This window comes from Schistocerca cancellata, chromosome 4, assembly GCF_023864275.1.
Source record: "Schistocerca cancellata isolate TAMUIC-IGC-003103 chromosome 4, iqSchCanc2.1, whole genome shotgun sequence".
Classification (NCBI taxonomy): Eukaryota; Metazoa; Arthropoda; class Insecta; order Orthoptera; family Acrididae; genus Schistocerca; species Schistocerca cancellata.
The window spans coordinates 158,204,352-158,217,767 of record NC_064629.1 but is presented as its reverse complement, the minus strand read 5'-3'; the positions used below and the strand labels follow the sequence as shown (position 1 = coordinate 158,217,767).

General features: G+C 34.9%; 1 protein-coding gene across 1 annotated transcript in view; it reads right to left on the bottom strand.

Moving 5' to 3' along the window:
* The window catches only part of LOC126183975 (hormone receptor 4), a 216,201-nt gene that overhangs the window by 30,119 nt on the left and 172,666 nt on the right, over positions 1–13,416 (bottom strand). The window contains exons 8-9 of the mRNA XM_049926325.1: positions 6,476–6,628; positions 1,026–1,160 (exon numbers count right to left, since the gene is read on the bottom strand). Of these exons, the coding sequence (XP_049782282.1) occupies positions 1,026–1,160; positions 6,476–6,628 (288 nt within the window). The remainder of the gene's footprint in view (positions 1–1,025; positions 1,161–6,475; positions 6,629–13,416) is intronic.

The following is a 13,416-nucleotide window of genomic DNA, read 5'->3' as shown; positions in this document are numbered from 1 at the left end:
TGGGACCAGCTCAGATGTCAATTCCATTCCAGTGCCAGTATCCAGGATATTTAGGACCAGTTCAAACAGTTGTGTGGCCAGCTTGTCTGATACAAATGCTTTTTGACACCCTTCCAAACAGTTTACTTCATGTGTCCAGGCCACACAGAGTGCAATATCATACTGATAACAGGGGTCATAGTGCCAAGTTCTTTGAAAATTTGGATTGATTTTATAATCACTAAAATAACATTACCCTCTCAATCCATTAAGTTTCATTTTGTTTCCTCCTCACCTGCTAGATACCTCACTTCGTTTGTCAGGCAGTGTATATTTCTAATAATCTGTTGCCAAACATGCTAATTTCCTTCAGAGCATTATGAGGTTATTGCATTCACTGAGGACAGTCAGTGGATTTTCTCAAACTAACAGTTATCAACTGAATGGACCTTTTTGAACTTCATTATTCATAGTCACTTACTATGAGTTATATCCACAAAATCATTGAATAATTTTAACCTGCTTAATAATAACAAAAACAACAACAACAACAACAACAACAACAACAATAATAATAATAATAACTGTAATTGGTATAGATGATGTTTCACATTTTACCTCAATTAGTGCTAAAAAATTACATTTTACAGTATCTTGATTGGTGCTATCAATATATATTGAAAAAAAAAAACCACCACCTGCTTTGGCCTCTTATTGGATATATAGCTACTCACATCACATAGTTCATTTCCGAAATAGATAATGTGACAATTTCTTAGGTCCAACACTAAATGAAATCTCTCTCATACATAAAATTGAACCATCAACCACACTAGCTATCTGTACTGCATGAATGGCGAGGATGAATGTGAATTTTCAGCTGCATTTTGATTAATAACTGTAACAACAATTGCTTCAAAAATAACATAGGGTGAACATACTCAAATGCTACAAGTGAAATGGACATGTGGGCTTCCACAGCTTCACTGAAATGAAACCAGAATTTACAATATCATCAACTACACCATTGATAATCTACAACTTACTCTTAATGTTGCAATGTCCTGAAATTCATCACAATCAATAAGTGTCTGAATCATCCCAAGTGTCACCTCCATAGGAAATGTGCGGTCTTTTGATGAGCTAACAGCATTGTCCAGTCTCTGTCTCAAATGGACAACCTAAATAACAAAACAACAAAAACTTAATACCAAATATACCACAGACAAACTACAAAATCTAAATATGGGAAGATTAATCTTAAAAGCGAAAAAGGAGCTTCAATACTTACCAAGTGTGTTACAAATGTGATAAAAAATGCCTGTGAATCCTAATTTTGCTACAATAACATTTTTTAGAAGTGTGTCTAATTCCATAGGGCCTCCTTAGTTTGTATTGTCTTCTTCTTTAATCACATTACTTTATATTTGTATTTTTCCAACAGTACAAAAGATAAATGACATAATTGTTTTTAAAACATTTTCAATGAAATCTGTTTCTCACTTATGAAACAAATTGATGTACGCTTGTCATTAAACTCCCTCAGTTCAGGTTCTGGGATTTACTAAGTTGAGGCATGAATGGTAAACAAAAAAGTAGGCTTCTAACTTTTTTACAAAACAATGACCAGATGGGACTGTTGACATGTGACATTACTGCTGTTTTGAAAATTTGTCATTTTTTTTTTGTTAAAAACCATGGCAGCCCACAAATTACAAATTATTTGAGCAATTAGAGAAAAACTGTACCACTTAAGGCTTAGCTGGTCAGTACTAGGAGGGAATCATGAAGGTTGTGGTTGTTAGGGTGGAGGGGGGGAGGGGGGGAGGGGGGGAGGGGGAGGGAAGGGTAATAAAAATGGGAAGTGGTAGCAAGAAATTGGGATCACAGAAAGAGAACAGTATCAGACAGTTTTGTCACAGGAAAAAAAATTAGTTTTGCTCTATTCTTCTCAATTACATACAGATGAGTTCTCAAGTAAATGTAGATGTAGTCAAGGACCACCAAGCCGTCAATATGAAACCAACTGTTTCTGAGAAAGTAAGGAAAAGAAGACAAGTCCTGTTAGACAATGGTTATGGGAGACATGTTCAGCAGGAATTGCAGGAACAATTAGGTGCCAATTACTACGATACAAAATCATTTAACCCTATTTAACCCAAGTACACAACTAAGCCAAGTGATAGGAGACATAGGTTCTTTCCACAGTGGTTTTACAAAGAAGGTTCCTGTTCTGATAGTGGCTGGATGAGGGCTACAATACTGAGAGTGGCCTGCTGCAGAAAGCTTAAGCAAAAATCCATAAAAATGTTGAGATTCAGTTGAACTGTTCTGTGTGTCTGGTAAACATTGAATCAGATTAACTTGTGTCAGTTACAGACTTGAGGATAGGTGTGATTCCTATTCATGCTGCTGGAAGACTGAGTTTGAATCACTACCTATGTTTCAATAGCAAACTGAAGCAAAAGCTCATTAAGCTGATAGCAGAATTTTTAAGAATTCAGACTATCAGAATTTAAAAATGTTAATAAACTGAAAATTTTGAGCATGAAACACAAGAAGTAAAAAAGGATGAGAATGAAATATGTACAGATAAAAAAGACCTTAAAATAATTTATTACCAAAATATTACACAGGTTAGATAAAATTAATGAACTGATTTCTTTTGACGAAATGTTGATAACAAATTGCATAGCTATTAAATGTGTTTCTGATTGTCACATAACAACTGATACAAGCATGTTGCATATGGACAGATAAGCAGGTCGTGTACAAAGGAAGAGTTGCCACTTACAAATATGAAATACAGATATTCTTAGATTTTTCATTAATTACATTTTGAAACTTGTGTAACAGCAGTAGCAATTAACAGAATTTTTATAACAATAGTCAAATATAAAGGGTCCTAGCTGGTATTTTATGTTATTCGTGAAACAATTTGATTGTGTGATGAATCTTTTTATGGTGTCAAGTCACTTCACAAAAAAGAAGAGCTAAAACAATACTAAAGAGAGGGGAAAAAGGAAAGTATAGAGGGGGAGGAATGAGGGAGGGGGAAAATGAGGAATTGAGAAGAAAAGGGGAGGGGGATTATAGGGAGAGGGCAGGGGAAATTAATGAACTGTTTACTTTAGGTCCTATGCATAAGATGCAAAACCACATAGTCCCTATAGTGTAAGATGGAGTTAAACTATGGGCACAGAAGCTAAATGTTATTAATTTTCATAGAGTAATAATTGTTCCTGAATTATCTTCCAATCTTCAGATACAGAAAATCACACATAACAAAACTGGCAATGATATATTTGCATTATGGGTACCATGGTTCTTGTGAACACAGAACTTCTCTTCACTGACAACAGCCAGTCACTGTAAAACACCTGATTTCATAACAGAGAAGACAAATGAAATCTTCACGGATATTTAACAGTGGATAGCATGTAATAAATTAACAATGAACATAAAGAAAAGAAACAGCATACATTCCAGTACAAAGGAGGGAAACAACTCTGTCACATTGAGCATAGATGATAAAACTATAGCTTGCACAACAAACACAAAGTTTTCAGGGATGATCATTGATAGTCTGTCTGAGTTATATACATAATCATGGAACAAGAGCCAGTTTGAACTTTTATTTACCAAGGAAAACGTAAACAAAATTTAAAAACAGCACCTTCTACCAGGAAATAAAACAGCTAACATACATCTATTTAAAAAGGCAGCTAATAGATATCACATAAGTAATGCGTACAACACCATCAAAGATTACTTAGAGGACTCAGAGTAGGGATTAATAGAAAAGGGACAACTACAACACCCTGTAACATTACAATACACAACCACATTATAATGCTTTTACAAGTGAATGTGTCAAAACCTATAGTGTATGATTGTAATATTTTGTCATTCTCCTCATCTCACCATTTCACTCATCAGGGCAGATGCTGACTCAGTTTTCCATGTGGACTGAAGGGGGGGGGGGGGCATGGAGATGTGCATGTTCATGGTCTTACGCTCACTGGTATGCATCTGTAGCGCTTGCAGTGGTGCAGTACAAAACTATGTTTTTATTATAAGATATTTGGTGCACATTGTGTATAATCAAGAGAACACTCTGCAGCAGGGACTAACCAACCAAGGCGATTCGTGATTCGAATTTTCCGTGGCATTCCTAAGTCATTTCAGGCAAATGCCAGGATGGTTCCCTATGTAAGGTAATGGCCAACTGCCTTTCATATCCTCACACACATACTTGTATGTTCTGGGTGTATTTATATTGGAGCTACTTATTTTCATTGTATTATGGCAACAAATCCTCATGTGAGATGATCACTGGATGGATGAATGAATGACTAAATAAACCAAAATAAATAAAAGTTTCATTCGGAGCTGCATGACAGTCACTATGATCATCTGTAATTTAAAAAATATAAATAGAACAAGTAGGACCTATTTTAATTTGAAAAGTACAGCTCAGACTAATGTATAGGCACAGACAGTATGGCATCCAAGGCATATTTATTCCATTCATTTTCATAAAATATTCAAAACATAACTCTGCTATTAACACATCATGCAATACACAATTTACATTACGAACATTGCAGTTGACAGCAGTATGACGGATACAATCAGTACAATAGCAGATGAAAATAATGTAGGCCACTAATATTTTTTTAAAATGTGTGTTATCACCTTTCTTTCTTCTGAATTTTGACAACAATGAGCTGTGCAGAGCTTGAGGCTTCTTGGTCTTTCTTTTCCTTTCTTCCCAGAACATCTTATTCTTTCACCTCTTTTCTTTTCCTCCTCCTCGAAAATGTGATGTTGGGACTTCCTTTTTATGGTTTCCCTTCAAATAATTTTGTGCTGCTGACTTTGCATTTGAATTCTTGCCTGTTATGGATCATCTCTAGTAGAATACCAGTTTCTTGTGCATCTTTTTTGATCTCTTCTGTGCACATTGAAGGTGGACTTTAACGATTTGGTGCAATTGAAGATATTTTTGCTCAGTACATTTTTCTCCACTCTTGTTAGGTGTCCATAAAATTTCAGCTGTCATTTCTACGTTGCGTCCATGGTATTTTTGGTGTACTTATGAAGCTCCTATTCTTCTAAGTTTCATCAGCAGTCTTCTGGGATCCCATAATTTTACTGAGAAACTTCTTTTCCTTATTTTCAAGTCCTTTGAATGGTACCTTTTTCTTTAAAATATGACACCCAGAAGCAAATAGTCCTTCTAGTGTTATAACATATGATGTCATTTGTTGTTCCTGTTCTGTGTTAGTTTGTAAGCATGTTCTAATTTTCTGTCTCTCCCTTATATCCAGTCTACTGGGTTCAATCCATTCTCCTATGAATTTGAATTTACTTGTCATTTTAATCTTCCCATATTTTACCTCCAAGTATTCCTCCCCTTGATGTCTGTGTTCCATATATTAACTTTTCTTAAAAAATTTCACTAAATAAATGAGATAAATAAAATCTTTAAACCAACAAAGAAAATAAAAAAATTCAAAGATAAAGGTAAAAAACTTACAGATCTGTTTTTCAAGGGATTTAATGCAAGATCTCCAGAATTCTTTGTGCATCTGTGCAGTTTCTAGTTAAAAGGGCAAGGTCAACAGTGAAAGATAAACACCCAATTTCCAGGTTGTTTCCTTTCTCCCCAAGGTATATTCCATTTATTCCTTACAACTGCACAGATTTTTCCCAGGTTTTCATTATTTTTGCCAGAATGTTATTGAAGAGATGGGAAAATCCATCACCTTGCCTAATCTCTGTCTTTATTTCACAGGACAGAGAGTTATCCAAAAATTTAACTTCTGAGATGGTGTCTGTATGGGTTTGTTTTGCGATTTCCCCCTTTTTCCTATCAATTTGAAATTCTTCCAAAACCCTGTGTGTTATACTACAATTTTGGCATTTGACCAAGTGTTAGCAGTATATAGTGGTTTACAGGAGTTCTGATGTCCACACAATAAAAATTCATTCAGTCATTAAGAACTTCTAAATTTCAACAGCACATCGGAATCAAAAATGTTAATATCTGGACACTATTGTGTGTGGTATTGTTGACAAACTGGCGCAATATTTGTGTAAAGTGATTTAGGGAACCACAGAAAAGAACAATCTGGATCGTCAGACAAAGATTAGAATTACATTATTCCTGAGTATGAATGGAGTGTACAATTAGTGTTATCAAATATATGGCATCAAATTTATCTGTCCTAGTCTTTTGTCATTCTACACAATTTTTACACTCTCCTTTTGCTTATGAAATTTAAAAATCTTTTCTTGCTTTAAGTAATTTACAATAAGGAAAAGTAAATTTTATATGCAAATTTGCAATTTGTTAAAGTGTCTTCTAGAAAGAAGTAAAATATCTATGAATGAATTGAATTACTCGTCAATATGAAGAAGTAATATGTTGAATCTTAATAAGAGAGACAGAGTTTATTCTTACTATTCTGCAAAAGCTGATGTTACATACCTCACTAGGATTTGTAAGTGCAGTCTTGAGAATGGTGCCATTCACCAGATGAGGAGAAATACCATGCTCTGACAGTCCCAGTGCCTTCTGTTTGTCCGTTTGCACCTTCCCCTGCCCGTTCTTGGGATTCTTCTTGTGCTTCTTGTACTTCACCTTACAAATATAATGATACACATGGCGACTTCTGTTCACGTCCAGTTACACAATACCAATTACACACTTCATAGAAAAATAAGACAGTCAAAAGGAAACTGAAGTATGACTGGCAATACAAGATACAAGTTGTTTCATAGGAAACATTGCACATGATGTTGCAGTATAACAACGATTTGTAAAACGTAGGCATGTTGCAGTTTATGGATGCAACATTTCTTGCTACTTAATCACAACACAATCATCGATTGCACTAATGTTTCAGCAACAGACGTAGTCAATGCACTGTATTAATTTCACTTGTTCCTTCACGTCCCATGTTCACTTAGCTGTCATTTCTTAACTTGATGTACAGTTTTCCACATATATCAGAACAAGAAAGTCTTTAAAATGTCTTTAGCATAAGGGAATTGAGTTCACATTGAACAAGTAAATACTATATTGGGAAAAGTCTAGATACACATAGTAGTCCATGCAATAAAAATATCTATTAACCAGCTTTTATTACATGAAATACAACTCGTAAAATTTTATTTTTATATATTTATTATTTTCTTTTTTTGTGTGTGTATAATGGCATGTTTCTCGCAGACAGGATGAGAGAAAAAAGTGCCAGCTTCAGAGAAACAGCATTATATGCAATTCATAGACCATCAAGAGAAGTCCAATAAATGCATATATGTAAAACACAGCTTTATACTGTGTGAAAAATGTGAAGAACTTTTATGTTTCATCCAAAAGGTAGAAATCATGTATTCAAATGAAATACCTGCAGCAAGATGTCTGACTAAAATGAGAACTGCTGTCTCATTGATTTAATTTCTCTAAAAAGCTAATTTTACATATGCTCACATTTGAAAAAGTTTTGACCACGAAAACATACAATAGATGACACAGAAGTTTGTTGATATTCATTTACACTCTTCTGCCAGTGATCAATACTTTTCCAAATGTTGAACTGGTAATTTTAGATCGGCCTGTTTCAATCACAGAACACTTCCTAAAATGTATATTCAGGGAAAGAAAAGCAACCTAAAATTCATGTTTGCAAATATCTACCTCAAAATAAGTGTAGAACTATTGCAATACTACCTATTAGGAGAAACATCATTTCCACAACATGTAATACACATAGAAGGGGTCTATTTTTATTTACCACAGTTATTCTTCATATGAAGATGATAATAAATATAAATATTGTGAATCCTTAAAAAGAACTATTTCCACGGAGTATTTATGCAGATATTTCAGAAGAAATTTTGTTGGAGAAACATTATTCCTGCTACATCACAAAATTTTTCTTCTCTCACAGTGAAATGCTAATGCTGTGTTGTGAATTTGTATATCATAATCTGAGGACACATATATAAATACATATATATGCCTCTGCATTTTATTTCTGTTAATGCCTTATGTCTTGTATTGCACAGTTATATTTATTATCATATTTACATAATTATGACAATAGTTTCTAAGCAAAAAAGAGAGAGAGAAATGTTAAAAGATGTCAAGCAAATTAGCACATCACATCCGCCATCTCACATTCACTACAAGCTAGGAACTACTGCCACTCCTTGGCACATAATAAACTGAAATGAAAGTTTAAAAGGCAAACTGTAAGATACCTTAAGTATCATATATTACTTTAGTCGAAATGCCAAATTTAACAGTACAATGCCAAAGGCGCTTCTTAAATGTTTACAAAAGTTTTGATGGAGGAACTCACTTAAATACCTGAACCTCTATCGCGTACCTCAGTTCATAGGCCTAACTTAAAAGCTACAGCTTCCACAATGCCATCCCTCCTGATTTTTCAGTATGCCATGAAACAAATGTGCAAAAAATCATTAGACAGGTTTGAAAATGAGATTTTTGAACATTTTTACACACCACAACAGGGCTGTCACAACAAGTTTTGCTCAACTTTTCAACAATCACAGGACAAGAAGGTATTGGAGGGTGGAGGAAGAATTTGACAATCTCATACTGTCAATGAGGAACAGAACACATGCTCAGGTAGGACATTAAAGCAACCCTTTCTTTTCCAAAGGAACCATCCTGACATTCACCATTGCAGATTAATAGAGGCCATGGTAAGCCTGAAAGTTGATGGTTTGGCCAGCTTATTAAAGGATGAAAATTAGATGTATAAGCATTTATCTATAACCAAAACTTTTGCTCATGTGCATAGTCAGCTCCCTTACAGCAGGCCTACTACATTCACATTTATTTAGGTGGTGTCATTTATTTATTTCTCTTCCACAGATCACTTCCCAATGGTATAGGAATTATCAAGGCAATACAAAGCAAACCAACAGCTCAAAATATGTGCTACAGACAATACAAAACGTGCTTTATGAGGAATGGTCTCGTGGTCTACGAAAACTGTCGAGGTAGTCGTCCGTGGCCTTGTTTAGGAACTGTCCTGGTATCTGGAATTGTTTAAGAAAACCACGGAAAACCCAAATCAGATTGGCACGGCAGTGCGATTCCATCCTGCGAAATATGTGGTCAGTACCTTACTAGCTGTACTGCATCATTCGGTCAGTACGCACTTTTCATATTTCCCCAATTTTTTTTGCTCACGTTCTCCGTCTTACGAAAGCCCTATTTCATGCGATAAACATGTTCTAAGTTTGGAACACAATCTTCAAATGCAGTTTCAAGGAATATTAAGAAATGTAATTACTTTTGATACCTACGTAATAATGTAATAACTAACCTGCTCCAAGTAAATTTTTAACCTGCGGTTTCATACACGAGTTTAATATACAGCGGCACAAAATTAATTTCAATACAGCACCGTAACCTAACAGCGTACAATCACATAGTGAATGCAACAAGTCACAACTGCCAATGTTGATATGGTTTATTTACTTCATGCAATTACTCCTTAAACTTTTATTACATTTATAAACAATTTTTTTTTCTAGACGTTCGGCTTCACATATCAGTAAACTTGTGAGCTTTACAACTGTGCGAAAAGATAGCCAATAGAGAGCTTGGTGGGTTACAAACAAACTTCTGTTTTTGTAACTAAGGTATGCAATACATGAGAAACACTACCTCTTCTACGAAAACAGACTAGAATAGAGTCTATTCCTCAGTGATGTTGCACATCACTTGACAACTGTGAACAGCGCAGATATGTTATTCAAAGAGATTTTTGTCGTGTTTGAGAATGTTATTGTGTGTGCGGAATTCAAAAAATTCCATGTACTTCCATACAATTTTCACTATTTTTCTTATCTATTTGAAAATCAGGAGTAATTAGATGAACTAAAATAAGTCTCTTTGCTGAATGAGTAACAGATACAGCGTCGGTGTATTGGTTCCGTAATGTCACGTAAAAGGTTTAAGCGAAAATGTAACGTTCCTATTGACGGACAGTGTGCGCGTTTAAAATTTTGTTGTCGCTCAACATCAATAGATTCTTGGAAGAGTACCGGTATTTTGTTGGATACGCTATCGTGTAGAAATTTTTCTGAAATCCATTGGTAGTAAAATGGATATAAACTTCGTGATTTAGGTTGCAATATTAGTGGTTATTTTGTAATTCACACTTCTCAATGAGTATTTACTCACCATGTAAACAGATGACGTTTTCACGCAGTTATTTGTATTCAAAACCCAAGGAGGTTGGAATTTTAATCTCATCGATGGTACCATTTATTCTTGCAAATAAACACTGAGTTCATCCTTTTTGTAGTTAACAGGTTTCATGGTTTACCTCGCAACACAATTCGTGTAACGCAGTTACAGACTAGTACAGTGTGTGCCCTATTATGCTTGTTAAAACGTTAATGGAAGTTATTGTTTTTGACAACTGCGGATGCTGATACCTTGTACTTTCAGGCTAAACGGAAATTAATAATTCGCATCACTTCCTCGGGCTGCACTGACGATACTTTCACATGTATAGCAGAGTTTGAGCTGTGCAGCATATACAAAAGTGTGGTGTATGTAGTAAGACATGGTTCTTTGATTTATAGCTTCACTACTTAATCCCATGGAATATCAGATAATTTCCTTGCTGTAAACCTCTCCAAACTGTCCACACATGAAACAGAATTCAAAAATGTTTATCCAAGTAGTTGAAACCTACCTTACTCACATTGCTGGCTAACTCTTCTGGCTGTTATAGAAGAGAGAGCCAGAAATGAAGATGCGAAAGACGTTTATTGGCCCTCAGAGTGTCTCAAGAAGCGGAATGATTTTGTAAAAGTACAGAAAAGACCTACAGATAGCTTTGTCGTTGGATTGTATATTGTTTTTCCACCAAAGGTTATTTTATTCATTGTAATGGTGAAAATTCCGAAAGCTGTCAACAATTTTCCACATCTGTTGCTACCTATATTACTCCAATTTACCTTCTGCCACACACAGTACAGTGGATGGTGGAGTATGTGTGTTCTCATAGAAGCAGTGGTTTGTGTTTGGTTTGGTGTCGTGTTAGTAATTTGTGCTGTAACCTCACTATACAAACATTTGTTTGTCAGCTTATTCTAAACTGATAGTGGTGCACAGTTTCTCTTGGGTGGTATGTGTCCGTAACATTGTAGTTCAGACCTTCTGTTGTGCTCTCTGATTTCGTACATACACATATTGTAAGTGAAATAGTCTGCAATGCCCACTTCAAATGATTATTTGATGTAAGCAGAAGAGTGAGCTAGAAGTCAAAGTGACCTGTAAGTTCAGGAACCGAATGCCAGTACATGAAGTTTGCTCTTCAGGTGAACTGCTCTTAAATTTTGTGATAACTTACTATTCACATACAAGATATTTGAGAAATTAGCTAATTCCATACCAAGAGTGAAAATATTGCGAAGGTATTCGAGTGAGAGTCCAAAGTATTTGAAATACAGTCTAAATGTCGTGTACATCATAGCCCAAGTGAATGTTCATTTGGCTCTGTGAACCAGAGTAAAGTTGAGTGAATGGAATCAAATTTGAGCCCTTCACATCTTTCTTCAGAAAATCTTTTTTTTTTTCCCTTGAGCACCAATAAAAGTTTTGGCTCTTGTTATCCTCATTGATTTCATTCACACAATCCCTTACCACACAGTTAATGTGCACTTTGTCAGCAAAATCTTACGAAGGAAATAATTCTGAAATAATGTTAGTGAAGCAATATGTTGTAAGACTGGTACCAAAAAGCTGGACGTATAGTATTTTAAATGTCTGAAACACATACTTGAAATAGACTGATAAAGAAAGGATTTTGTAAGTGTAATACTTGAGTGATAAATATCTGCAGATATATTTCAGCAAGAGAGGATGGAGTGACAGAGCACATGCTGAAGCAACAGTGACAGGTAACAGTAGCTACTGCAGGAAATTTAGGCATCAGATATTGGGGCACAAGCTGGTGAGAAGTTAGATACTTTGCTACATCTCATTTTATATACTGATTGTGATCTATTCACAGATTTGAAATGATTTATAGATGGTAGGTAAAAAGACTGATTTATGTAAGGCAAGACTTTGGCTGATTAAGTTGTGCTAACTTATAGTGTGAAGATGATTTCTGGTTTCAGGTTGACTTTGTGGGTTATACATTAAGACAGCCTTATCAGAGTCACGTATGTTAGTAGGGTTTAGTAAGGCTTTGGATGTAGAATGGTGATTTTCTTGCCTAATTGTGGGTCTGCGTAGTCATGCATTTTTAGCGCATTTTTGGATTATTTTAATGTCTTTGCAGAAAGGGTGTTCATTGTTTTGAAAAATGCCTGGGAAACATTTTAGAGTAGAATCAGATTGTTAACATTTTTCATGAAGAGTACTTTATTTTTTCAGCATCAAAATTTCCTTATGATAGTAAAATACCTGTTCGAAACACTAATGCCCATTGTGTTACAGGAAATGCAAACTACTGTACATTGTACTACAGATTGAATTTCAGGCTGTAATGAACATGAAGGAAGGTTTTTTCCCCACATAGGTTGTGATGTGACAACTTTTTAAGTTTTAAGCACTGAACATTGTAATCTGACATCACTTTTCCTGAATTTCCTGTAAGACAAGATTGCCATCTCTCTCTATTTAGCAATCATTTTAAAGATGTAACTTCTTTAAATAATGCTGCAAATGAATTGGGACATTAAACAAACTAAAAAGCTAACACACATGACGATTGCACAATTATTGTAATAACCTTCTAGTTCAGGCACACCTGCACTTAGAAACATTGCAAATCTTGACGGCAAACAAATCAGTAAGTAGACATATTTTGCATATTTTCATTCAGTAATGTTATATGGAATAATGTTCCATGGTAACTTATTTTTAAGGGGTGGGATATTCTAACAACTGCTTAACAGTACGGTTATTCCTTCTTGAAGTTTGTTGTAAATAACCCACTGCATTTCAAAAGTAACAATTATGTACATAATTACAATACCAGAAGAATAAATGACGTTAATTACACCACTTTAAGGTTGTCTTTAATACAAAATGGGGTGCGCAGTTCTGCAACTAAAATTTCAGTAACTTACCCAGTGATATAAAATGTCTGTTAGACATCAAAGTAAAATTTGAAGAAAAACCGATAAAGTTTGTCCTTGACAACTGCAATTCCATAGATGAATATCTATTATTGTAATGTATAAAAGGTGGTGGGTAGGAATTACTAACTGTCATCTGTACATTGAAAAAAAAATCTTCAGCATGGAGTCATATTTACAAATTAATTTATGGTGTGTATGTAAAATGACTCATTCCACACCATTATGATTAATCATTCACGTGATCCAGGGAACATGAAACTAACTAATCAATGGGGCATTGCT